Source organism: Ciconia boyciana, chromosome 5, assembly GCF_034638445.1.
Source record: "Ciconia boyciana chromosome 5, ASM3463844v1, whole genome shotgun sequence".
Taxonomy (NCBI): domain Eukaryota; kingdom Metazoa; phylum Chordata; class Aves; order Ciconiiformes; family Ciconiidae; genus Ciconia; species Ciconia boyciana.
In genome coordinates this window covers 465,206-490,159 of record NC_132938.1, presented here as the reverse complement: position 1 = coordinate 490,159, position 24,954 = coordinate 465,206, and the positions used below count along the sequence as shown (strand labels likewise).

The 24,954-nt window shown below is 70.9% G+C and overlaps 4 protein-coding genes across 6 annotated transcripts; all 4 read left to right on the top strand.

Moving 5' to 3' along the window:
• Positions 1–824: 824 nt before the first annotated feature.
• CPXM1 (carboxypeptidase X, M14 family member 1) lies at positions 825–9,117 on the top strand. The gene is given in 15 exon segments (XM_072862160.1): positions 825–1,128; positions 1,131–1,410; positions 2,586–2,693; positions 3,609–3,718; positions 4,258–4,397; positions 4,474–4,558; positions 5,475–5,625; positions 5,812–5,900; positions 6,035–6,158; positions 6,374–6,570; positions 6,664–6,843; positions 7,033–7,330; positions 7,401–7,540; positions 8,171–8,273; positions 8,702–9,117. Coding segments are annotated over 15 exon segments (2,532 nt in total). The 5' UTR covers positions 825–858; the 3' UTR covers positions 8,959–9,117.
• A 121-nt stretch (positions 9,118–9,238) lies between these two features.
• LOC140651965 (probable N-acetyltransferase camello) lies at positions 9,239–10,586 on the top strand. The gene is made up of 2 exons (XM_072862163.1): positions 9,239–9,622; positions 9,906–10,586. The coding sequence occupies exons 1-2, from the start codon at positions 9,556–9,558 to the stop codon at positions 10,580–10,582; spliced, it is 744 nt and encodes a 247-aa protein (XP_072718264.1). The 5' UTR covers positions 9,239–9,555; the 3' UTR covers positions 10,583–10,586.
• A 485-nt stretch (positions 10,587–11,071) lies between these two features.
• LOC140651964 (N-acetyltransferase 8-like) lies at positions 11,072–14,339 on the top strand. Of its 2 annotated transcripts, XM_072862161.1 has the most exons (3): positions 11,072–11,302; positions 11,899–11,993; positions 13,362–14,336. In XM_072862161.1, exons 1-3 carry the CDS (start codon positions 11,072–11,074, stop codon positions 14,059–14,061), a joined length of 1,026 nt encoding a protein of 341 aa, XP_072718262.1. In that variant the 3' UTR covers positions 14,062–14,336. The 2 variants fall into 2 exon arrangements, with proteins under 2 accessions (XP_072718262.1, XP_072718263.1); XM_072862162.1 differs by lacking the exons at positions 11,072–11,302; positions 11,899–11,993 and adding an exon at positions 12,053–12,299 and having other exon boundaries at positions 13,362–14,339.
• Positions 14,340–14,917: 578 nt separating this feature from the next.
• On the top strand, positions 14,918–24,713 carry VPS16 (VPS16 core subunit of CORVET and HOPS complexes). 2 transcript variants are annotated; one of them, XM_072862647.1, is made up of 24 exons: positions 14,918–15,077; positions 15,320–15,408; positions 15,537–15,634; positions 16,382–16,510; positions 16,889–17,033; positions 17,100–17,215; positions 17,557–17,679; positions 18,587–18,642; positions 18,848–18,937; positions 19,547–19,641; positions 20,403–20,479; positions 20,713–20,844; positions 20,953–21,080; positions 21,337–21,372; positions 21,586–21,694; positions 21,766–21,900; positions 21,985–22,093; positions 22,359–22,456; positions 22,544–22,648; positions 22,988–23,065; positions 23,305–23,474; positions 23,605–23,701; positions 23,900–24,003; positions 24,206–24,713. In XM_072862647.1, the coding sequence occupies exons 1-24, from the start codon at positions 15,025–15,027 to the stop codon at positions 24,348–24,350; spliced, it is 2,517 nt and encodes an 838-aa protein (XP_072718748.1). In that variant the 5' UTR covers positions 14,918–15,024; the 3' UTR covers positions 24,351–24,713. The 2 variants fall into 2 exon arrangements, with proteins under 2 accessions (XP_072718748.1, XP_072718749.1); XM_072862648.1 differs by lacking the exons at positions 14,918–15,077; positions 15,320–15,408; positions 15,537–15,634 and adding an exon at positions 15,688–15,852.
• The last annotated feature ends 241 nt before the right edge of the window (positions 24,714–24,954 follow it).

Genomic DNA, 24,954 nt, shown 5'->3' with positions numbered 1-24,954 from the left:
GCACGCTGCTGCACGCGGGGAGGAAGGGACTGTGAGCTCTCCTGGGGCCAGCGAGCGGCCACAACCCGGCAGGATCCGTCCCCTGGGGCCTCATCCTGCCGGTGCCCAGCAGCCCCCTCCCCTGCGCAGCGATGCCGGGGGCTGCCGGCAGGATCGGCCCTGGGGTGCCGAGCGGCTGCTCCCCTTCAGCCCCGGGAGCAGGGTCAGACGCCGGCTGTGCCGGGACAGCGGGGACACTGCCAGGGACACTGCAGGGTGCTGGGGACAGTGGGGACACGGAATGGTGCTGGGAACAGTGGGGACACTGTACAGTGCTGGGGACAGCAGGGACATGGTGCGAGGACACGGTGGGGACACGGTGCAAGGACTGTGGGGGACACGGTGCAGGGACCGCAGGGTGAGCAGGCAGGACCCGGTGTCCCCTGTTCGAGGGTCTCTCGGAGCAGCTGGTCACACGGGGGGCGGGGACATTTTTACCCAACCCCTCCGCAGACCCCCGGGCAGCCCGGGGGGACCCCGGCCCTGCCACCCTGCCCGGCCCGGCGGAGCGCTGCGGGCAGGGGTGCGGGCAGGGGTGCGGGCAGAGGCACTTCGCCTGCTGGGGCCAGCGACGGGCTCAGCGGGAGAGGAGAGCCCGCGGGGGTGGGAGCCCCCCGGGGGCCGGGGGGGGGGCGTCCGTGACCGGCCCGGCTCCGCCACGGCCCCGGTGCCGCCCCCCGGGGGTCCCGGCCGGGCGGGAGCGGGCGGGGGCGCGGGGGCGGGGGCGGGGAGGGGCGGCGAGAGCGGCGGGGGAGGGCCGGGGCGGGCAGCGCCGGGCAGGCAGGGCCGGGGGCCGCTCCGCTCCGCTCCGCCGCGGCCATGCTGGGGCTGCCCCCCGCCCCGCTGCTGCTGCTGCTGCTGCTGCTGGGCCCCCCGCCGCCCCCCGCCCGGGCGGCGCCCCCCGGCAGCCGCCCCCGCCCCCGGGGACTGGCGGCCGCCCCCGCCGAGCCCGGCCGCCCCGGCGCCACGGGGATGGGCACCCCCGGGGGCGCCGCGGGGTCTGCCCCGGGAGGCACCGCGACGGGGCCCCCCAAAGGCACCGCGACGAGACCCCCCGAAGGCATCGCGACGGGGCCTCCCAAAGGCACCGGGGCGGCCCCCCGAGAGGCACGGCACCGAGCCCCCCCAGCCACGGCGGGACCCCCAAAGGCACCGCGACGAGACCCCCAAAGGCACCGGGGCGGCCCCCGAGAGGCACGGCACCGAGCCCCCCAACCACGGCGGGATCCCCCAAAGGCACCGGGGCGGCCCCCCCGAAGGGCAGCGGGGCGACCACCTCAGAAAGCACCCCGGCCCCCGCCCCGGACGGCGCGGCCCCCTCCGGCCCCCCCGAGCAGGGGCGGCGGGCGCAGGGGGGCCCCGGGGCCGAAGGTAGGAGCGGCGGGGGCGGGGTGCGTGGGCTGGGAGCGGGTGTGCACAACGGGGGGGCGCAGGGACGGGGGCGGGTGTGCACAGGGACGGGTGTGCACAACGAGGGGGTGTGCAGGGATGCGTGTGCACGGGGACGTGAGTGCACAAGTGTGTGTGCGTGTGTGTGTGTGCACAGGGATGCATGCAGGGATGTGTGCACGGCTGTGTGCACCGAGACGTGTGTGCAGGCGTGTGTGTGCACAAGTGTGTGTGTGTGCACGGCTGTGTGCACAGGGACGTGTGTGCACAAGGATGCGTGTGCATAAGTGTGTGTGTGTGTGCAGAGACGTGTGCACAAGTGTGTGTGTGTGTGCAGGGATGCGTGTGCACAGGGACGTGTGTGCACAAGGATGCGTGTGCATAAGTGTGTGTGTGTGCAGAGACGTGTGCACAAGTGTGTGTGTGCACGGCTGTGTGCACTGGGATGTGTGTGCACAAGGGTGTGTGTGCAGGGACACGGGTGCACAAGTGTGTGTGTGCAGAGATGCATGCAGGGATGTGTGTGCACGGCTGTGTGCACCGAGACGTGTGTGCACAAGTGTGTGTGTGTGCAGGGACATGCGTGCACAAGCGTGTGTGTGCACGGCTGTCTGCACCAGGATGTGTGTGTGTGTGTGCACAGCTGTGTGCACAAGTGTGTGTGGAGGGGAGTGGCTTAAAGCGTGTGTGCACAGGGGTGCGTGTGCGCACGTGTGTTTGGCCGTGTGTGTGTGCGTGCAAGTATGGACGTGTGTGTGGTTTGTGTGTACATCTGTGCATCAGCGTGTGTGAGCGTGCACTCTGTGTGTGTGTGTGTCTGCATTTGTGCGGTTTCTGTGTGCGTGTGACTTGCATTTGTGTGTTTGTGCATGTGTGCACATGTGCAGATGTGTGTGCACGCGTGTGTGTGTGTGCACGCGTGTGCTGGGGGCCGTGCACGCCTCCGGGGCTGTGCCGTGGCCTGTGTAGGGTGAGGGGGTGCCCCAGGGTGTCCCCGTGAGCCCCAGGGGCCTTGGGGGAGGGTGTGTGGGGGGTGAGGGGGGGTGATGGGGTACAAGGGTGCGTGGGTCCCCGAGGGCTGGCAGGCTCCTGCCCCGGGGTGCTGCATGGGTGGCCCCGGACCCCACCACCCCGGGGGTCCCTTTGCCCGTCTCCAGCCCCGGCGCCCAGGAAGAAGCTGGTGCGGGTTAAAGTCGTGAAGAAGAAGGTGGTGAAGAAGAAGCCGAAGGCTCCGGCCAAGGACGCGGCTGCTCCGCCGCAGCCTCGTACGTACGCTCAGCGCCAGGGGACAGGGCAGAGGGGCCTGCGGAGCTGCGCAGGCACACGCGTGTGCACACGCCTCCGCGCCTCGCACACACACACACCCAGAGTCCAGCGTGAGCCGGGTGCTGGGGTGCACACCCGCACCCCTCAGCACCTGCACCCACACATGTGGGGAACGGCCCCAGCCCTTCCCCCGCGCTCGGGGGGCACAGCCACCGCCCTGGCCAGGCGCACGCCGTCACACACAGCGTGGCCCCCGCGCTGTCACACATGCACACCCTGCACACGCACAACCGTCACCCTGCACACGCACCCTGCGTGCGATGGCACAGAAACACTCCCAGCAAACCGTGCAGAGGCGTGCACGCGCACACGTGTGTGCAGACCCACACCCACCCTGCAGTGGGGCTGGGGGATGCTGGCAGGGCTCCCTCCCCCACCTCTGCTGTCCTCCCTGCCCCTCTGCGTGACGGGGAGCAGGGGTTGCATGACGCAGAGTGGGGTTTGCATGACGCAGAGGGGAGTTCGCATGACATGGAGCAGGGTTTGCCTTGGGTGCGGTCGTGGCTGCGGTCATGGCTGCGGTCGTGGCCGCGGGGCCCGGCTGCATTCCTGCGCTGGGGGCTGGAACTGGGGGTCTCGCCCGGGCGTTTGGGTCTGGCCCCGCAGAGCCTGGGAGCAGGGCCAGGGTGGGCAGCGGGAGGGAGCCAGCGCAGGCAGGGGTGCTGCGCCTCGCCAGGCAGGCGCATGTCCTGCGGCACAGCGCCGCACGGCACGGCACAGGAGCTGCCAGGCATTGCCCCTGCGCACGGGCAGGGGCACGGGGTGGGGGCAGCCCTGGGGGAGGGACCCCTGCATGGGGGCAGCCGTGCACGGGGGTCTCTGAGCGAGCCCGGCCCCCTGTGCTCTGCCCCCAGAGTGTCCCCCCCTGGGGCTGGAGTCCCTGCGGGTGCTGGACTCCCAGCTCCGAGCCTCCAGCGACAAGCGCTACGGCCTGGGCGCCCACCGCGGGCGCCTCAACATCCAGGTAGGACGCGCAGCGTGTGCGTGGCATGGCGTGTGCAGTGTGCACGCGTGGCATGTGCATGGCGTGTGCGTCGTGTTTGCATGGCAGGTGCCATGCACGTGGCATGCGTGTGATGTTTGCATGGCGTGTGCATGGCACGTGTGCACTGTATACATGGTGTGTGCATGGTGTGTGCAGCGTGTGCATGGTATGTGCAGCGTATGCATGGCACGTGCATGGCGTGTGCACAGCACACGTGTAGCAGGGGCTCTCCAGCAAGGACCCCTCCAGCCTTGCCGTGGCCGGTGAGAGCCAGGCCTGCCAGCAGTGCCAGCATGTTGGACGGGGCGAGGGGCTTGCGGGGTCCCGTTAAAGCCGGGGCTTGGTCCCCCGGCCAGGTGGTGCCATGCAGCTCGGAGTGCTGGCCCGGTGCCATGCCGCTGCCGCGTGGGCACAGCTCCTCGCAGGACCGTCGGGGCCGGGGGCACGTGGGTGGTGGGGACGTGCCCTGGGCAGGGCCCTGCATCCCCCTCCCGTCCCTGACACCCCCACACACACAGTCGGGGCTCTACGACGGGGACTTCTACGATGGCGGCTGGTGCGCGGGGCAGGAGGACACAGAGCAGTGGCTGGAGGTGGATGCCCGCGGGCTCACCAACTTCACCGGCGTCATCACGCAGGGGCTCAACTCCATCTGGACGTAAGGCACCGGGCAGGTCCAGTGCCGGGGGGCCGGGCGGGGGGCTGGGACCCTGCTGACCCTCTCCCCCACGCAGGTACGACTGGGTGACGTCCTACAAAGTCCAGGTCAGCAACGACACGCACACGTGGCAGCCGTGCCGCAACGGCACCGAGGAGGCGGTAGGTGTCCCGGGGTGGTGGGAGCGGGGACCCCCCGGCACCCCCAGCCTGCCCAGCTCCTGGAGCAGAGCGAGGGCATGGGGGATTAACCGTGCCGGGGGGATTAGCTGTGCCGGGGGGGTTAACCGTGCCGGCTGGCGCTGGGCTGGGACCCGGCTCTGTTGCCTTTGGCCTCCTCACCCGTGAGCGTCCTCCAGCCCTTCCGCCCGGGCACCAGGCACAAAGGCTGCTTGTCCCCAGCTGCCGCCCCGGCCGCCTGCCGGGCCCCTCCGGTGCTCGCGCGTGAGCGTGGCGGGGGCACGCGCAGGTGTGCGCGGCGCTGCGTGGCATGGCTGTCCGCGCCCAGACGCGAACGCGGCAGCCTGGTGCTCGGGTGCGCACGCAGGGTCACGCGTGTGTGTGAGGACAGAGGGGGGTGTGCAAGCACCCCGGGGGATGCACACGTGTGTGCGGGGAGGCGTGAGACCCGGGGGCTGCCAGAGCCGGCTGCGCTGCTCCCACGGCCAGCCCAGGTACCAGCACTCGGGGTCCCTGTGCCAGCGCCATGCCAGGAGCAGGTTTGGGGGTCCCTGTGCTCATTCCTGGGGACAGTGCTGGGCACCCTCCCCTCTGGGTGCTGGGGTGGTGGGCTTGAGGGGCAGAGCAGCGCGGGTGCCCCAGGCCCTGCGGCACTGTTGGGGCTCTGGTTCTTTGGCCGTGCTGGACTCGGCCCCCCCGCCCCTTGCAGCCATGTGTCTGCTCCTCATTAGGGGCTGGAGGGGGGCCAGGGGAGGCTGGGGCTGGAGGCGGCTGAGGCGCCTGTAACCCTTTGGGCCCCGGCGGGCGGCTCTGCTGCAGCCCCCCCATCCCCACGGCCCTCAGCTGGGTCCTCCCCCAGCACAGGGACCCACAGGGGCTGCATCTTCCCCCCCCCCAGGTCTTCCCTGGGAACAAGGACCCCGAGACGCCGGTGCTCAACCTGCTGCCCTCGCCGGTGGTGGCACGGTACCTCCGCATCAACCCCCAGACCTGGTTCCAGAACGGCACTATCTGCCTGCGGGCAGAGGTCCTGGGCTGCCCGCTGCCAGGTGGGTGCCCGCTGCCTGCTGCCTGCTGCCTGCCGCCTGCCACCCCTCGCCCCGACCTGAGATCGCCCAGGATGCGCACGCTCTGCCGGGGCTGTCCCCGGGGTTGGGCTCCAGGCTGTTCCTGCATCCCGTGATCTCTGACCGTGTCCCCCCTTGTCCCCTCTGTGCCCGCCCGGCTCCTCACAGACCCGAACAACATCTACTCCTGGCACAGCCAGCCCCTGCCCACTGACAAGCTGGATTTCCGCCATCACAACTACAAGGAGATGAGAAAGGTGCCCTCCCTGCAGCCCCAGTGTGGGGCAGTGGGGGTCTCTGCACCCCTGGGGGCACCCCGGCATGGGGCAGGGGGTCTCTGCACCCCCGGGGCGCCCCCGGACCCTGACCCAGACCGCTGTGCCCTCCCCAGCTGATGAAGCGGGTGAACGACGAATGCCCCGACATCACCCGCGTCTACAGCATCGGGAAGAGCTACCTGGGCCTCAAGATGTACGTCATGGAGATCTCCGACAACCCCGGGCAGCATGAAGTGGGTAGGTGCCCTGCGGCTCCAGGGCAGGGAGGGGAGGTGACAGCTGGGGTGGCTGGGGACACCCAGGGTGGTGCAAGATGGGGACAGGGTGGCCGGGGATGTCCAGGCTGGTGCAGGCAGATGGGGACAGTCTCCGGGGATGCCCAGGCTGGCATGGGGCATAGAGGACCGGGGGTGGCCGGGGGACCCGCTGCCACCGTGCACTGTGCCCGGCAGGCGAGCCGGAGTTCCGCTACGTGGCGGGGATGCACGGCAATGAGGTGCTGGGCCGGGAGCTGCTGCTCAACCTGATGGAGTACCTGTGCCGGGAGTTTCGGCTGGGCAACCCCCGCGTGGTGCAGCTGGTCACCGAGACCCGCATCCACCTCCTGCCCTCCATGAACCCCGACGGCTACGAGACAGCCTACAAGCTGGTAGGGTCGGGCTGCCCGGCCCCAGGGTGCTGAGCACCGACCCGCCGCGGGGCTGTCCCGGCACCGGACCCCGGTGACCCCGTCCCCCGGCAGGGCTCAGAGCTGTCGGGCTGGGCCATGGGCCGCTGGACCTACGAGGGCATCGACCTCAACCACAACTTTGCCGACCTCAACACGGCGCTGTGGGATGCCGAGGACAACGACCTGGTGCCCCACGAGTTCCCCAACCACTACATCCCCATCCCTGAGTACTACACCTTCGCCAACGCCACGGTGAGCCCGGCCCTGCGGGCACCCCAAAACCCACCCCGCCTCCTGCCCCAGCGCGCCTGGGTGGTGCCCGCCCTGCGGGGCCTCAGCCGTGTGCCCTAAGGAAGGGGCGACGGGAGCCTTTATGCCAGCCTGGTGGGGGGTTCACTGCCGGGACCCGCCACGGCCCCCTCTGACGCGGGGTCCCCCCAGGTGGCCCCCGAGACGCGGGCGGTGATCGACTGGATGCAGCGGTACCCCTTCGTGCTGAGCGCCAACCTGCACGGGGGGGAGCTGGTGGTCACCTACCCCTTCGACATGACCCGCACCTACTGGAAGGCACAGGAGCTGACCCCCACCGCCGACGACGGGGTCTTCCGCTGGCTGGCCACCGTCTACGCCACCTCCAACCTGGCCATGGCCAGCGAGGAGCGGCGCCTCTGCCACTACGACGACTTCACCCGCTTTGGCAACATCATCAACGGGGCCAACTGGCACACGGTGCCCGGCAGTGAGTGGGGGGCTGGGGCGGGGGGGGACGCAGCTGGGGACCCCCCTGACACCCCTCCCAACCCGCACAGGCATGAACGACTTCAGCTACCTGCACACCAACTGCTTCGAGATCACAGTGGAGCTCTCTTGCGACAAGTTCCCGCATGCCTCCGAGCTGCCGGCCGAGTGGGAGAACAATCGGGAGTCCCTGCTGCTCTACATGGAGCAGGTCGGGGACGGGGACCCCCCGGGTGGCCCCGTGGTCCTGGGCGGGGGGACACACTGTGGGAATCCTGCGGGGGCATGGGCACGGAGGGGACAGGCTTTCGGCAGGGGCTGAGCGGATGGCAGCAGGACACAGCTCGGGGGTCCCCAGACACCCCCGAGGCTCCATGTCCCCCCACACCCCCACGGGCACCTCCATGGGCACAGAGCGTGGGCTCGGCGTGCGAGGCGCGTGTGTGATCTGCAGCACGTGTGTGCACCGTGCGGGGGGACCTGTGCCCCCGTGCCCTGGGCATGCACGTGTCATGCGTGGTGCGGACATGCACCCCACGTGTGCAGCCTGCGGGGCGCCCGTGCACGCGTGTGGCAGGTGTGTGAGCACGGGGTGCGTGCACTCCCTGCGAGGGTTCGTGCGTGCAGGGCACGTGTGCCTGGTGTGCCGGTGCCACCCGTAGCACGCCTGTGCCGTGCGTGTGTGCTGCCTGCCGCGTGTGCCGTGGTGCCGTGCCCCACACTGGGGTCTGGGCACAAACGGCACAGTGGCACGCGTGGGGGGGGTGCGCGTGTGTGTGTGCACTTGTGTGCCACCTGCACGCCCGCCCCGCTGACACCCGCTCTGGCCCGTGGTCCCCAGGTGCACCGCGGGATTAAGGGGGTGGTTCGGGACGGAGACACGGAGGAGGGCATCGCCAACGCCATCATCTCTGTGGACGGCATCAACCACGACATCCGGACGGGTACGGTGGGACAGGGATGGGGACAGGGACGGGAATGGGATGGGGACAGAGAGGGACTGGGGATGGGCACAGGATGGGGATGGAAACAGGATTGGGCTGTGAATGGGATGGGGACGGAATGGGATTGGGGATGGGATGAAGCTGGGGATGGGATGGGATGGGGACAGAAAGGGGTTGGGGATGGGGTTGGGCACGGGATGGGGATGGAAATAGGATTCGGTTGGGAATGGGGATGGGATGGGGAGAGGAATGGGACTGGGACTGGGGATGGGGACAGGAACGGGGTCGGGGATGTGCACGGGGACGGGATGGGGACAGGAACGGGGTTGGGGACAGGGACTCGGAGGGGGCTGGGGATGGCGATGGGCCCGTGGCAGCGCCAGCGCCCCGCGGGGCTCCTGACCCCCGCCCCGCCGCCGCCGCCGCAGCCTTCGACGGGGACTACTGGCGGCTGCTGAACCCGGGGGACTACGAGGTGACGGCGCGGGCCGAGGGCTACGAGGCGGCCACGCAGCCCTGCCGCGTCTCCTACGAGAACGTGCCCACGCCCTGCAGCTTCCGCCTGGCCCGGGCGCGGCGGCAGCGGCCGCGGGGGCGGCTGCCCGGGGGGGCCCGCCCGCCCCCCGACCTGCGGCTGCGGCGCCAGCGCCTGCGCCGCCTGCGCGCCCACCGCCGGGCGCCGTGACCGGGGGCCGCCCCGGGGCCGGGGCCGGGGCCGGGGCCGGAGCCCGCGCCGGCGGCGGGGCCGGGAAGGCGCGGGGGCCCGCGGGGTCGGGTGCGGAGCGGGTGCTCCCTGCGTCGCCGCTGTGCGGGACGCCTCCCAGTAAAGCCGCTGTGCTGCCCCTGCCCCTGCGCCTGCGGCGGGCTCTGTCGCGGGGCCGGTGCTGCCCGGGCCGGCGGGGGACGGGACGGGACGGGACGGGACCGGGACGGGGACGGGGACGGGGACGGGGCGAGACCGGGACGGGGACGAGACCGGGTCCTGCCCCAGCCCAGCCCGGGGCCCCCAGCAAGCCCCGCCCCTCGGGAGGCCCCGCCCAGCCCTGGCCCCGCCCTTGCCCTGAAGGTCAATGGCGCCTCCGCAGAAGGAGGTCCCGCCTCCACGCCCTGGCTCCGCCCCTTTGCTCCGCCCCGTCCGCACGCCCAGACCCCGCCTCCAATCCACGTGACCAACTGTCCCGCCCCCCCGTCCCCTCCGCGGGTCCGCCCCCGCCGCCCCTCGCTGGGCGTCTATTGGCTCGTGACGGCGGGAGGGGCGTGCCCCCGGAAGGCGCGGCGGCCAATGGGGCGCGAGCCCTCTCAGCGTCAGGCGGGCGCTGGCGGCGGCGCGGGTGCGGGCGGAGGGCGCGGTGAGCGGGGGCGGGGCCGGGGGGGGCACCGGGGGGTGCAGGTGGGGGGCCGGGGGTCTCCGGGGGGCCACGGGGTGCGAGGGGGTGGGCTGGGGGGGAGGTGTGCGGGGTCACTGCGGGGGAGCGGGGAAGGATCCCTTGGGGGGCGGGACAGGCCCGTGGGGCGCCTGCGGGTGGGGTGGGGTGGGCTGTGGGACGGGGGGTCCGCGGGGCTGGGGACCCCCGAGCCCGCCCCAGCGGCGGGGGGCACTCGCCGGGGCTGAGCCCCCCGCTCCCGCCCCAGCGCGCACCATGGTGGAGTACCGGATCCGGCCGTACCGCGACGAGGACGCGGAGGCCGCGCGCGAGGTCTTCGCCACCGGCATGAGCGAGCACGCGCCGGCGCTGTGCCTGCACGTGCTGCGGCAGCCCTGGGTGCTGCTGGCGCTGGGCTGCACCTTCTGCCTGCTGCTGGCCAGCGCCCGCTCCCTCCTGCTGCCCGTCCTGGCCCTCACCCTGCTGCTGGCCCTGGCCCGGCACCTCCTGGGCTGCGCCTGGAGCACCTACATCGACCGCTGCCTCGGGGACGACCTGCGGGACATCGGGGCCGCCTACGCCGAGAGCGCCGGCGCCCGGTTCTGGGTGGCGGAGGCGGACGAGCGGGTGGTGGGCACGGTGGGCGTGCGGCCGGCCGACGACGGCGCCGATGGGGAGCTGGTGTTGAAGAGGATGTCGGTGCGGAAGGACTACCGGGGCCTGGGCATCGCCACGGCGCTGGGCCGTACCGCGCTGGCCTTCGCACGGCAGCGCGGCTGCCGGGCCGTGGTGCTCAACACGCTGATGGTGCAGCACGAGGCTCGCGCCCTCTACGAGCGCCTGGGCTTCCGCCGGCACCGCCACTACGTCCTGCCCACCGCCTACGGCCACCTGGCCAACTGCACCGTCACCACCTACCGCTACGACCTGTCCGGCACGCCCTGAGCCCCGCGGCAGCCCCGGGGAGGGCGGGCATCGCGCCCCGGCACCGGCACGGCCAGGCCTCAGCCCCGCGTGGGGCCGAGGGGCATGGGGGGAGCCCGTGCCCGGAGCCCTGCCGCACTGGCTGTGCCACGGGCTGCTGCTCTTGACCGTGCCTGCCGGACACGGCGCTGCCGTGGGGCGCTGGGTCTCCCCCGGCTCGTGCCTTGCCGCAGCACCGTGCAGGCGTTGCTTCTCAGGGAGTGTGCTGCACGCCAGCGCGGGGGCGGCACAGGGAGTAGGGACCCTCGTGCCACGCGCGGCTGGGGGTCTGCGGGGCGCAGAGGAGGAGCCACCACCACCCCGCCGGGAGGTGGAGGTGCCGCACCGCTCCCCACCAAGCCCTGCGCAGGGGGTGCAGCCCCCCGGAAGGGGTTTCCCAGGGGGAGGCCAGGCCCTGGTGCCCCCGTGTCCCCTGGGCGGCACATGGCTGCCTGAGGGAGACCCCCGGCCATGTCCCCTGCCCTCCGGCTGCTCCGGGGTGCCTGCGGGTCGGGCGCTGCCCTCGTACAGGGTGGAGAAATAAAGGACCGTCCGCAGCGCTGGGCTGGGTCATTCTTCCCGCGCTGGCACAGGGTCCCGGGGTGGCCACGCCAGCGGGATGATGAGGGTCCCCAGCACTGCAAGGACCCCTGCGGCATCCCCACGGGAAGGGTCCAGGACCTGCACCCACGGAGCGTCACCGTAAGCCCACGGGGACAACCCTCCCACATTTCCCCCTGTGCCAGTGGGCGTCCTTGGGCAGGGGACGGTGGTCAGCCGGTTGCCAGCCGGTCCCCCGGGGTGAGGACACCTGCTCCTGGGGGCTGGCCGTCCCCAAGGGCTCCTTGTGGCCCCACTTTGGACCGCAATGACCTTCGCTCGAGGGATGAGAGATGACTTGGCCATAAAACAAGCCCCAGCCCCCTGGCAGGGAGCCTGGCAGCACCAGGCACCGCCGCTGCCTGCGGTCGGGTCCAGGCAAAGTCCCCGGTGGGGCTGGGCTGGGTGGGTGCCGGGGGGCTCAGCCTGTGTCCCCCCACCCAAAAGGGGAGCTCAGGGTGGAGGGGGCTGGCCAAGGGCTTAAATGTGCCTGGATTCCCCCCCCAAGGGCTTCCCCCGCTGCGGGGGTCCAGTGCCAAGGCATCTCCTCCATTTGGTGGGGACGGGGGTCCCGGGCAGTGGCGGGGGACGGGCTCTGCCCGTCCCCCGCCACTGCCCGGGACCCCGTCCCCACGCAGAAGTGGCCCCCCCCGCAATTCACCCAGCCAAGGCTGAGCGTGACCCCATAACCTTCTCAGGGCTCGGTTTATGGCAGCATCCCGGCATCGGCAGGGGCGGCACTTCCTCTTCGGCGCCTGCGCTTGCCGTGTCCCCGGGGCCACCGTCAGCCTGGGTAAGGGCCGTGCTGGTGGGTACAGCCCGGTGCTGTCACCAGACCCACCCACCCCCCCCCCCCCACCAAAAGCTGGGCGAGACCCCCCCCAAGGGTTGCAGAACGATGAGCTGAAGGCAGCCGGCATCTTTCTGCGGCAGCGGTGGGAGCCGTCGGCACAGGCCAGCGCCGGGGCTGCGGGAAGCAAAGGCCTCCCCCCGTGCAGGGGGGGCTGCCAGACCCCCAGGGTCTGGCGAGGGACCCCCCCCCCGTTTGCCCGAAGGACCTGCACAGCCGCGGTCCCCGGTTTGAGGAGCGGCAGAGCCGGTAGCAGCAGGCAGGGGGGGGACCAGGAGTTTGCCAACGGGGGGGGGTGTGGGGTGCGGGGACCCCGGGAGCGGGGGGGGGCTGAGGCCACGCACCCCCTTAGCCCCCAGTGACGAGGCCAGTGCAGACCCCTGCGGGGTTTTCAGCAGCTCAGGGCCCCCAACCCCTTCCCTGGGGCAGGGGGAGCCGGCCCCGCTCGGGGTCCCCATGCCCAGGGTGGCTCAGCCCCCACCGCAAGCAGGGGCACAAGCCCACGGCGCGTCCCGAGCAGCCCCCGCGGGTTTCTGTGCCCGTCAGCCCCTCCGAGTCCCTTTGTCCTGCTCCCGCCGCGGCACCGCGGGGCAAAGGACAGGCAGCTGCCCGCCTCTGCCCAGGTTTCGTTGTGCCGTGGGAGCCGGCACCACCGCCGGTGAGTGCCGGGGGCCCGGAGCTGCTCGGGGAGCAGGGGGAGCAGGCACCCCCAGATCCTCCCGGTCTTCCCTTCGTCCCCCCCAGGCCCTGCTCCCCCCTCCTGGGTGTCCCAGCCCAAACCCGCTCCCTGCAGCCTGGGGCGGGTGGGGTGAATCTCTGGGGTCCCATCAAGGGGGAGACGGGACCCCCGGCCCGCTTCGCCCCTGCCTTCACAGGGACCCCCGTGTGGGACCGGCCGCGGCATGGCCGGTGCTCCAGCCCTGGGGGGAGCAGGGAAAACCGGGATGAGAGGGGCGATGCTTGGAGGGGTTCATGGGGTCCCCGGGGGGAAAGAGGGGGTGGGAGGAGGAGTGAGGCGGGGGGTCGGGGCAGGAACCCCACAAGGGGCCGGGAGGACGGGACTCCCAGATGCCCACCCCAGGCCAGGCTGGTGACGGTGATTTTTAGTGAGAAGAGGGGAATTGTGCCGGCGGGGCAATGCAGGGCGCAGGCTGGTGCCCAGCCGACGGGAGCTGACGCAGCTGCACGGTGCTCGGGCAGCGATCCCTGCCCGTTTGCCGCCTGTGCCATCCCGGCGATGGGGTCTGGGGATACTCCGGGGGTCCCCGTCCGAGGCGGGCGCTGCCCTGACACCCCCATGCCATGCCGCAGGTGCCAACAGCCCATGGCATCCTACCGCATCCGGCAGTACCAGGACCAGGACTATGACGCCGTGCGGACCCTCTTCGCCCACGGCATCTTGGAGCACGCACCGGCCGGCTACCGCCACGTCCTGCGCTCGGCACGGGCGCAGCTGGGGCTGCTGGTCCTCTTTGTGGCAGTGCGGGCAGCTGCCGGCTACTGGGTGCTGGGGCTGGGGGCCGTGGCGCTGGCGCTGGTGGCCACCTGGCTCGTGGTCCGCTCCTTCAGCACCTCCTACGTGCACCAGGCGCTGAGCACCGACCTCCGCAACATCTCCGCCAGCTACCTGCGGGCGCCCGACTCCTGCTTCTGGGTGGCAGAGGCCGGGGGGGCCGTGGTGGGCATGGTGGCCGTGACAGCGCCGCAAGACCTGGCCGAGAGAGGGGTGGCCCTGGAGCTGAAGCGAATGTCGGTCAGCAGGGACTACCGGGGCCGGGGCGTCTCCAAAGCGCTCTGCGGGGAGGTGCTGCGCTTCGCCCGGGCACGGGGCTACGGGGCGGTGGTCCTCTCCACCTCCATGGTGCAGGTGGCGGCCCAGCGGCTCTACGAGGGCCAGGGCTTCAGGAAGGTGGGCGCCTTCAGCCCCTCGCTGCTCGGCAGCCTCCTCTGCTTCCACATCTTCCACTACCGCTGCGACCTGCCCGGCCGCACCGCAGCCCCGCCACGCTAGGCACCGCCACGGCACCCCAACCCCGGCATGCCAGGCACCGCCGCGGCACCCCTGACGCTAGCCCCGGCACGGTAGGCACCGCTGCAGCATCCCCGGCACGCGAGGCACCACCACGGCACGCCTGACCCCGGCACGCTAGGCACCGCCACGGCACCCGCGCGGGGTCGGCAGCGGGGGACGGAGGCTGTCCCTGGCCAGGCTGCCGGGGCCTTTCCTAGTTTTGCAGCGGCGAGAAATAAAGAGAGCGCCGTGGGCAAGCCGTGTGGGGGGTGTGTGTGCGCGCGTGCGTGCCCGCGCAAGTCCGCGTTGCGTGCGTGCACGTGGCCGTGCATGCGCGTGCATGCAAGTTTGCGTACGCGCACGTGCCTGCATGTGCCTGCGCACCCGCCACCACGTGCGCGCGCGTGCCCGCGCGCGTCGCCCTGCCCGTGCCGCCGCGTGTGCCCGCGCACGCCTGCGCTCCCCTCGCCGACCTCCCCGTCCCCTGCCCGCCAGCCCGGCAGTGCCCGCTCTGCCCGCGGGAGGGGCCCGGGGCCGGCCCGGAGCTGTCCCGGGGCATCCCGGGGGACACCTTGGGAACAGGGGCGTCGCGGGTGCCCAGGGCAGGAGGGCCCCGTGCTGGGGACAGGGGGGACCAGGGACCCCCGGGGTGCTGGGGGCGTGTCATCCTGGGATGGCGGCAGGGGACACCCCCCGGGACAGGGGACCCCGGGGCCTGGAAACGGGCAGGTGGCCGTGCCCTTACTGAAGATGGCGGCGGCGCCGAACCACCGTGCCCTCACTGAAAATGGCGGCGGTTCCTTTTCCCTCTCCCCGTGCCCTCACTCAAGATGGCGGCGGCCGGGACGGCGTCGCGGGGGGCGGGGCGGGGCGGGCGGAGGCGCGGGCGGAAGCGCAGGCAGACGCACAGGCGGAGGCCGTGCCGCCGGCAGCGCCCGGCCCGGCCCGGCCCGGCCCGGCACCATGGACTGTTACACGGCCAACTGGAACCCGCTGGGCGAGGAGGCCTTCTACCGGTGAGGGACGGCCCGGGCCCGGGCCCGGCACCGGCCAGAGGCAGCCCCTCCCCGTCCCTGGGGCCGGTGGGGTGGGCCCCGGGGCCGGCCGTGGGCCTCGGGGCTGCTCGGGGTATCTCGGGGCTGGTCACGGGCCCTGGGGCTGGCTGGGGGGTCCCGGGGCCGGGCAGAGGGTGGGCACCGACCCTCGCCCCCCGTCCCTGGGTCTGCCGCCTGTCCATCCGTCTGTCCGTCGCCCGCAGGAGGTTCGAGCTGTACGCCATGGAGTGGAGCCTGAAGGAGGACCTGCGGGACTGCCTGGTGGCAGCCGCCCCGTACGGGGGACCCATAGGTAGGGCCGGGCCCCGGCCCCCCGAGACCCCGCGCTGGGGCGGGAGCCACGGGACGGGGGCCGTCCCGGGCCCCCGTGGTGACGGCAGAGGGGCCGCGGCTCAGCCGGACTGTCCCATCCACCCGCAGCTCTGCTGAAGAACAACGCCCGGAAAGAGAAATCCCCCACCGCCCGCCCGCTGCTGGAGATCTACTCGGCCTCGGGGCTTCTCCTGGCTGGCATCCCGGTGAGCTGCCCTGGGGTCGGCCGCCCCCACCTTTAAGCTGCGCCCCGGGTGCTCCTTGGAGGTCTGCAATGTGCCAGGGAGCTTGGGACAGTCCCAGCCGCCCCTCGGAGGACACCGGAGGCTGTAGCTCTCTGTCCCTCGCAGCGATAAGCCCACGGGCAGGGGGACTGAAAGGGCTCGCCGGTGGCACCGGCTGGGTTTCCAGCTGGCTCTTGCAGGTGAATCACTGGGCTGCGAGGCTGGCAGTCACCTCTGCCTGTGCCACTCGCTTGCGTGCCCTTGGGCAGCTCCTCTGGTCTCTCCGCAGGGAAGCAGGATGCTGCCGTGTGTCCTCGGCACCCTAAGCTGTCCGGGGCGATGGCTCCGTGCAGTTCCCGCAGCCCCCTGAAAGCTTTGGAGAAGCTGCTCAGGAGTGGTGCTGCCTGCGAGGGGGGAACGGGGAGAGCTGTAGGGAGAGGGAGGCTGCCCAGCCCTGGGAGAAGGGGACGGGAGCAACAGCGCTGGGGCCGCGGGAGCATCCTCCGTTCCCCACTGGCCGGGGCTGGGGCAGACACAGGGCAGCGAGGACGTGGAGGGATGGGGAGAGCTGCCGCGATGGCCGGGCCCTGCAGAGCCAGGGCATTGGAGCTGCGGATGCCCAGCTGTGGCCGTTGGTGTCACGTACGTCTCCTGGAGGGACGTCTCTGGGGCTGGGCCGGCCGGGAGGTGAGCAGCCCCGTGCTGTGCTCACGCGTCTCCTGCCCGCAGTGGAAGAGCGGCCAGCTGGTGCAGCTGGGCTGGACGGCCAGCGAGGACCTGCTGTGCATCCAGGAGGACGGCACCGTTCTCATCTACAACCTCTTCTGCGAGTTCAAACGCCACTTCAGCATGGGCAACGTGAGTGGGGCAGGACCGGGAACTCGAGAGATGCCCGGGGCTGGGTGTGTGCGACAGAGAAGTGAAACATTGTGAGGCCGCACTGAGCATCCCCCCAGCCCCGTGGGGCACGGTGGGGAGCCTGGGGCTCTCCCAGCCTCCCTGCAGGGCTGCCTGCCTTTGGGAATGAGCTGGCAGCCGTCCCCATGGCCCCTGAGGCCAGAACGATCCCCTCTTCGCTGCAGGAGCGCGGCCTGTCTGAGCTGGGGCACCTGCCAGCAGCGCAGCACAGGGCTGGGCTCGCTCCTCCCCGGCGCGGTTTCGTTCCCGGAGCAGTGGCAGTGCGGTGCCGAGCCCCGGCTGCCCCGGCCTGGGCCCAGCTCTCTCTCCGTGGCACAGGAGGTGCTGCAGAACCACGTGCTGGAGGCGAAGGTCTTTCACACGGAGTACGGCACCGGCGTGGCCATCCTCACCGGGGCACACCGCTTCTCCCTCACCACCAACATCGACGACCTGAAGCTGCGCAGGATGCCCGAGGTTCCCGGTGCGTCCCCTCCCCGCTGCCCCCGGCTCCGGCTGGGCGCGGGAGCCTGACGCTGGTGCCCGGCAGGTCTGCAGAAGCCACCGTCCTGCTGGGCCGTGCTGTCCCAGGACAGAGTCACCATCGTCCTGCTGGCGGTCGGACAGGACCTCTACCTCCTGGACAACACCTCCTGCTCCGTGGTGGTGAGCGAGCCGTGGCGGGTGTCCACGGGGAGCAGGGCGGTCTGCAGCCCCTGCACTCACTGGCAGGTCCTTCCCCTGTCCCCCACTGTCCCATGGGCTGCTCTCCAGCCTCCACCTCGCTGGCGGGTCCGTCCCCCCACCCCGTCCCACGGGCAGGCGCGTACAGCAGGGACACCCGGCCCCGTCCTGGGCAGGGGCAAAGGGCTGAGGGTTGAGCAGGCGCAGGGTGGGAAGGGATGCCCTCGCTCTGACCAGTCCTCAGCCCCTTACGCAGCGTTGGTGCCGGTGTGTGGCATGTCCCGTGCTCCCCGGGAGTGACCCTCTCCTTTTCCCTGTCCCAGACCCCCCCTGGAATGAGCCCCTCCGCCGGCGCCTATCTGCAGATGGCCGTGTCCTTCAACTACCGCTGCCTGGCACTCTTCACCGACACCGGCTACATCTGGATGGGGCTGGCCACACTGAAGGTGAGCGTCTCCCTTCCCTCCCCGTCACGGGGCATTAGGGTCTCAGCTCACCCCTTCTCTCCCTGTCTGGCAGACAGATCCGGCGGGGTGCGGTGTCCACGCAGGTTCCCTCGGGGTCCCCGTGGACGCGGGTCTGCAGGGCAGCCTCGCTGCTGCCCGCAGGCATCTGCGCTCCTGTCCTCGGGAGATCTCTTTTGCTCTTCGCCTGATTTTATACCTTACTCCCCACTCTTTCTATTTCCAAACTTGCCTTTTCGCTGATCTCGCACCTCCCTTTCTCTGTCCAAACTCTCCCCAGATAAACAGCCCACCACTAGTTACTTTTTCCCCACCAGCCCACAGTTCTGTTACAGCCATACCCAAACTTGGTGGTTCTAGAACTGTTTCTTGGGTAGCCTCAGCCTTATCACCACTGCCGACGTGGTCACTTTGGTGTAGGGGCCTTGCTTGCGAGTCTTGATTTTGCCATGCAAATTCCCCCACGTTGCAGGGCTCATGCTGGTGAGGCGCTGGGTGCCTTCCATGCCCTCCGAGACCAATCCTTCTCCTTCTGCCTTCATTCACTTACCGGGTCTCAGTTGAGCACAAGCAGCTTCTTGCTCTACGTGCAGGCAGGCTGTGTGCCGCAGCAACGGAGGAATGTTTCTCACACTCGGTTTAAGTGCTCACACAGCATCCTCGCCCTTCGGCTGCGTCAGCCGCAGCCCTGGCTGCTTCCAGAGCTAGAGACGGGGCCGGGTGCTCCCGCAGGACCCGCTCACGGTGTGGCACCCACGCTCCCGGTGCCCAGCCTGGTCTGTGCTGCTCATCCACCGGCAGCTGCCCTCGGCGCGTGGCCCCAGCAGCACAGGCGATGCCGCCCGTCCCTGTGCCTCTGTCCCCCTGACCCAGCTCTCTCCTGCCACAGGAGAAGCTCTGCGAGTTCACCAGCAGCATCCGATCCACACCCAAGCAGATGGTTTGGTGAGCGGTCTCCCCACCAGCCCCCTCTGCCCCCGGCCGTGCCCACCTGCGCTCCTCCCGTACCCTGAGCCTTTGCCGGGGTCCGCTCGGCTCTGCGGCCACCCCGCCGCCTCCTGGGGCGAGCGGGACCCTCTCGCATCCCCGCTGCAGGCACGGGGGGCTGCGGCCGGGCCGGGATTAAGCCGGGGCTGGGGCTCCCTGGCAGGTGCATGCGTCCCCGGAGCCGGCAGCGAGCCGTGGTGGTGGCCTGGGACCGGCAGCTGATGGTGGTGGGGAACTCCACGGAGTGCATCCAGTATCCTTTGGGAAGAGGTGTCATATCCGAAGGCCGGCCCAAACTGCAGGCCTCCGTGGGCCCTCCTTGGGCCACCGCCGTCTCTGTCATGGGTGAGGGGGGCTCCAGGAACAGCAGTGGTGTCAGCGGCCCCCAGGACAGCCAGAGGAGGCTGAACTTGTTCCTCTCCTCTGCGTTCTTGTCACAGTCTCCCCTGCCCGGCCCTGGCTAAGCTGGTCCTGTACAGCAGTGAAAACCCCTCCTGCCTGCCCCCCAGCCCCTGCCCCCCTGCCCCAAGCCTTCCTGCTGAGGGGATCCCGCTCCCCGTCAGCTCCGAGGGCAGCGCTGGTGCTGGGAGCCACCAAAGCCCCCGTGGCTAGGAGCGCCGTCCCTGCCGAGGTCCGGTCCCAGTTCCCCAGGGGCGAGGGCTGCCGTGGGTGGGGGGATCCCTGGCCCTCCCAAGTGCCGATCCCATGCCCTGCTGCCTCTCCATGGAAAGGCGGGGGTGCGAGCCGAGGGGGGACGGGGCTCCAGGGGGTCGCTCCTTTGCATCGCTGGGGCTGGCCCTCAGCAGGGCTGGGCTGCCCCCAGAGCCGCTTTCTTCCCGCGAGCCCTTAGCAGGGAGCGCAGGTTTGTCCTGGATGAGGACTCCTACCTGGTGCCGGAGCTGGACGGGGTCCGGATCTTGTCTCGCACCTCCCACGAGTTCCTGCACGAGATCCCAGGTGAGATGGCACCGGGCGGCGAGGTTGAGCGGGACCCCCTGCGCCCGGGCAGGCAGGTCTCTCCTGCGCTGCTCGGCGCCCAGGGTGCAACCCGTGACTGTGCCCCGCTCTGTGTGCGGGGGTCCGGCCTCCCCGGCCCTTTCTGGAGGCTCAGGAGGTGGCAAGAGCCCCACAGCGGAGTAGAGCCGTGCCCCGAGCCCCCCCAGCTGTCTAGCGCAGGGCTCTGAACCCAGTCCCTCGCCTGGCCCTGGGCTCCCTCCTTCCCCGGCACCGCGCCGGTTCTGGTCCCCTGCTTTGCCAGCTCTGCTGTGCCCCTGCGTCCTGAGCGGGGCCGCAGGCTGCCGCCTCGCCGGAGCCCCTGCGCTTTGAGCTGAGGCCTGGCACAGCTCGGCACGCCTGTTCCTCACCTCCTGCACTGCTGCCGCTGACACGCTTCCAGAGGGGAGCTGCCCGGGAGCTGCCGTGGCTCTGTGTGGGGGAATATAGCTCCTCGGGACCCGCGTGTCCTGGCAGCCGCCCCTGCCTCCGTCTGTTGGACTCTTGGCTTGGCATTTACTGGGGGCTGCGGTCGCCAGGGCTGGAAGAGCGGCCCCAAGCTGCCCATCGACACAGCTCAGCCCCGCCGAAGGATGGTGCCGGCACGGGCTCTCCTGGGGTCCCAGAGCTGCAGGCAGGGATGGTGGGGGAGCAGGTTGCAGTGGGTGCAGGTGATGTGCGTGGGCTGGGGCGCTCTCTCACACGGTTTTTTCCCCTGTCTGCAGAGGCCAGCCAGGAGATCTTCAAGATCGCCTCCATGGCCCCCGGGGCACTTCTGCTGGAGGCGCAGAAGGAGTACGAGGTACGGCCCACTGCCCCGCTCCGGGTCCTGCCTGCCCCAGGAAGGTTGGGGTGGCTCCGGTGCAAACCGCTGCCAGCATTATGCTGCGGTGATGGGAAGGGGGAGATCCCAGAGGTCCCTGCTGGGGACGAGGGCTCCCTTGGCCCCCTGTCCCAGGGGTGCTGGGGCTCCCAGGGCTCACCCTGGCCGGTGAGCACCCCACCGCTCTCCCCACGGGCTGTGCTCCCTTGCAGAAGGAGAGCCAGAAGGCAGACGAGTACCTGCGGGAGATCAAGGACCAGAAGCTGCTCCCGGAGGCGGTGAGCCAGTGCATCGAGGCCGCCGGCTATGAGCATGAGCCGGACACCCAGAAGTCGCTGCTGAGGGTGAGCGAGGCGCAGGGAGGCTTTGGCTGCGGCCAAAAGCATCTCCCTCGCGGCTGGCGGTCGTGCCATGGCCGGCGCAGCCCCAGCGCCGCACGCCTCTTCCCGCAGGCGGCCTCCTTCGGGAAGTGCTTCATCGACAAGTTCCCCCCGGAGAGCTTCGTGCGCATGTGCCAGGATCTGCGGGTGCTCAACGCCATCCGGGACTACCAGATCGGCATCCCCCTCACCTTCACCCAGTATCCTCCATGGGACAGTGCATGAGCCAGGACCCTGGGGCGGGTGCGGAGTCTGGCCCAGGCAGAATCGGTGCTGTTGGGGGCTCCGGGCCCTGCTGGGGCGGCCGCCTCGTAGCTGAGACCCCTACGCTCATCACACCCCGCAGAGCTGGCCCTACCGCCGTACGCGCTGGGGCTGGCCCAGCCGGCTCGGGGGTGCTGCCAGGAGGGGGCCTGTGCTCCGTGGGGTTTTGTGGTCCCTTGACTGTCCCCACAGATACAAGCGGCTCACCATCGAGGTCCTGCTGGACAGGTAAGGGTCCCCGTGAGCTGGGCATGACAGCCCCATCCCTGAGCAGCCTGGGCCGAGGCGGCGTCCGGCCACGCTGCAGTCCCCGTCCCCACGGTCCCTGTCCCCCCGGCCGGGCACCGAGTGAGCTCAGGGCCCCCCGCGAGGCCGGCCGAGCCGCTCAACTCCTCGGACCCGCGTGGGGCCGTGCCGCTGACCCCCCATGTGCCACGCCAGGCTGGTCCTGCGGCGGCTCTACCCCCTGGCCATCAGGATCTGCGAGTACCTGCGCCTCTCGGAGATCCAGGGCGTCAGCCGCATCCTGGCCCACTGGGCCTGCTACAAGGTAAGGAGGCAGCTCGGAGGGCTCTGCCCGTCGGGGACGGTGCGGAGACCTCTCTGCTCGCGCCCTTCCAGGTGCAGCAGAAGGACAAGTCCGATGAGGAGGTGGCCCACGCCATCAACCAGAAGCTGGGTGACACGCCGGGCATCTCCTACTCGGAGATCGCTGCCCGGGCTTACGACTGCGGCAGGACGGAGCTGGCCATCAAGGTCTCTTGGCTGGGGCCGTGGTGGGATGGCTGGGGGGGCCCGCACGTGGTGGCCGCGCGCTGACGACCCCTCTGCCACCTCCAGCTGCTGGAGTACGAGCCGCGCTCCGGGGAGCAGGTCCCGCTGCTGCTGAAGATGAAGCGGAGCAAGCTGGCCCTCAGCAAAGCCATCGAGAGTGGGGACACCGACCTGGGTAGGGGTCAGGGCTGGGCAGAAGAGGGGCTCTGCAGAGGAGGGGAGGGATTTGGGGTCTGGGGGAGCCTGTTCATGGGCTGTGCCTTGTGGGGTGAGGGTGGCGGGAGCTGCTCGAGCCCTCAGAGCGGTGCTCGCCCTCAGCACGGGGCTCTGCCCTGCGCCTGGACATCCCCTCGCTCCCCTCCCGGTGCTGCTCCCTGGGGCCAGCCACGCCGGGCGCAGGGACCCGTCCCCCCTCTCCTGAACCACGCTGTCTGCCCCAGTCTACACCGTCGTGCTCCACCTGAAGAATGAGCTGAACCGCGGCACCTTCTTCATGACGCTGCAGAACCAGCCGGTGGCCCTGAGCCTGTACCGCCAGGTAGGAGCTGCCACCGCACGCCCAGCCCCCAGGAGCCACCGCGGCGTCCGTCCCCGTATGCCCTAACCCCCCCCCGTTGCTCCCCAGTTCTGCAAGCACCAGGAGCGGGAGACGCTGAAGGACCTGTATAACCAGGACGACAATCACCAGGAGCTCGGCAACTTCCACGTCCACTCCAGCTACTCAGAGAAGGTCTGTGCCCGGCGGCGGGAGGAGGAGCGGGGAGGAAGGGCTGGCGGGCTCCGGGTGTGGGAAGGGAGCTCCCCAGCTCGTATCCCAGGGCCGTCGTCCCCTCGGGGCTCCGTGCTAGCAGGTGCCCAAGCTGCCCTGCGTGTGCTGGGAGGCCAGGGCCCTCTGCCCCTCTCTGGGGATCAAAGCAAGGCATCGCAGAGCCGGAGCTTCGCCTTGGCCGTGCCCTGGCACCAGACACCCCTCCTGCCCCACCTGGGGGGCTCTGAGGGTGCTGCCCCGTCCCCGCAGCATGGTGTCCGTGCTGGCAGGGGGTGAAGCGGCCGTGCTCTCTGTCCTCAGCGCATCGAAGGGCGAGTAGGAGCTCTGCAGAACGCCCTGGACGAGTACTACAAAGCCAAGAACGAGTTTGCGGCCAAGGTGAGTGCAGCCGGGGCTGGGGGGGGCTCCTGCTCTCCTGGGGCTGGGCAGGAGCAGAGCTGGGCATCGCTGGCGGGCACGGGGCCACCTCCGCTTGGCGTGGCACCACGGGTCCCCCTGCCCTGCTCCGCGGCCAAGGTGGGGTGGGCTGCTGCCGTCACTTGCTGGCACAGGGACCCTCTGGGCCCCACGGGCAGAGCCGGGACGGGGACCCTTTAGGCTGGCACTCTGCTCCCTAGGTCACAGAGGATCAGATCAAGCTCCTGCGGCTCCAGCGACACCTCCAGGAGGACTTTGACAAGCCCTATCTTGACCTCTCGCTGCACGATACCGTCTCCAACCTCATCCTGGATGGCCACCACAAGCGAGCTGAGCAGCTCTACCGGGAGTTCAAGATCCCCGACAAGAGGTCGGTTCTGGGGGGGCTCCTTGGTGCAGCCCTGGGGGCTCAGCCCAGGCAGGAACCGTGCCGTGGGGCTGGGGCTGGGGGGCTGCGGGGCCCCAGCAGCTCGAGGAGCCGGCTTGACCTGCATCTCCAGGTACTGGTGGCTGAAGATCAGCGCCCTGGCCAACCGCGGGGACTGGGAGGAGATGGAGAAGTTCTCCAAGAGCAAGAAGTCGCCCATCGGGTACCTGGTAAGAGATTTCCCTGCTGGAGGGGGGCCAGCCCTGCCCCGTGGGTGGCTGTGGGGCTGGGCCACGCCGTGGGGCAGCAGGAGGGCACTGCGTGGAGCAGCCCAGGCAGGCTGGCGTGGGGCAAGGGCTGAAGCTGGGGGCCGGGAGGTCCCAGCTGCCAGCCCCCCCGCCCTCCCACCCCGCTCCTCTCCTCCCCAGCCCTTTGTGGAGATCTCCGTGAAGCACCACAACCGCTACGAGGCCAAGAAGTACGCGCCCCGCGTGACCCCCGAGCAGCGCGTCAAGGCCTTCGTCCTGGTGGGGTGCGTCGGCTTGGCCCCAGCCCGGGGGCGGCTGGGGGTGCACGGGGAAGGGTCAGAGCCCGTGGGAGCGGCTGGTGCCTCGCGCAGCGCGGCTGGGGGCTTGGGGGGCTCAGGGGGTGGGTGAGACCCCCAGGAGCAGGTGGGTGGTGCTAGCGGGGGGCCCGGGCCCCCGCACGGCCCCCAGCTCCCCGCTCTGCCGCAGGGACCTGGACCAGGCGGCCGATGCTGCCATCGAGCACAAGAACGAGACGGAGATGAACTTCGTCCTGTCCAAGTGCACCGCCAGCACCGACGCCGCCGTGGCCGAGAAGCTGAACCGGGCCCGAGCCCAGCTCCTGAAGAAGTGAGCCCCAGCCCTGGGGGGCCCTGCCCTGGCCCCAGGCACTGCGGGGGGGCTCCAGCCCCCTGTCCTGCCACTGGGGCCACTCCAGGCTTCTCCGCCCTGTCCCCCCCAGCCCAGGCTCGCTGCTCCCCCCGGCCCCCCACGCCTCCCCCTTGCTGCGGGGTGTCTGTACCCGGGGCCGAGGGCAGGGTGGCAGAAGGGGTCCGTGTCCTGCGCCAGCTCGCAGCTGCTCCCTGGCCGGGGTCTTTCTCGCTGGCTGCGAAATACAGCGGTGGGACCCCCCGTGCCTGCGCGGCCCCCACCCTGCGGGGGGCAGGGGGGGCCCCCACCCTCTCCCTTCTTGTTCAATAAAGAGTGGAGCTCGCTGTCCTGTCTCCTGGTGGGAAATACTCGGCACCCCCCTTGGCACCCCCCCTTGGCACCCCCAGCCTGCTGGGCACCCCAGCGAGGGGCCACGGGGCTCCCGGGACACCGGCCCAGGGCAGGGTTACCGGGGGGGTTGCAGGGCATTCAGGGGGGCGCTGGGGGCCCGGAGGGGGGGAATCCCTGGATGGCCCCAGGGTGCCCTGGGCGAGCGCTGGGGGACCGGGGGTCTCTGGCACCCTTGG

Bases quoted from the DNA above. Each gene is read 5' to 3' on its own strand.
- LOC140651965 (XM_072862163.1), top strand. From the start codon at position 9,556: ATGGGGCGCGAGCCCTCTCAGCGTCAGGCGGGCGCTGGCGGCGGCGCG. The intron at 9,623-9,905 runs GTGAGCGGGGGC...CTCCCGCCCCAG, and splicing joins GGGTGCGGGCGGAGGGCGCG to CGCGCACCATGGTGGAGTAC.
- LOC140651964 (XM_072862161.1), top strand. From the start codon at position 11,072: ATGTCCCCTGCCCTCCGGCTGCTCCGGGGTGCCTGCGGGTCGGGCGCT. The intron at 11,303-11,898 runs GTAAGCCCACGG...TAACCTTCTCAG, and splicing joins TGCACCCACGGAGCGTCACC to GGCTCGGTTTATGGCAGCAT. The intron at 11,994-13,361 runs GTAAGGGCCGTG...GCCATGCCGCAG, and splicing joins CGGGGCCACCGTCAGCCTGG to GTGCCAACAGCCCATGGCAT.
- VPS16 (XM_072862647.1), top strand. From the start codon at position 15,025: ATGGACTGTTACACGGCCAACTGGAACCCGCTGGGCGAGGAGGCCTTC. The intron at 18,938-19,546 runs GTATCCTTTGGG...CAGGGAGCGCAG, and splicing joins AACTCCACGGAGTGCATCCA to GTTTGTCCTGGATGAGGACT. The intron at 23,475-23,604 runs GTCGGTTCTGGG...CTGCATCTCCAG, and splicing joins TTCAAGATCCCCGACAAGAG to GTACTGGTGGCTGAAGATCA.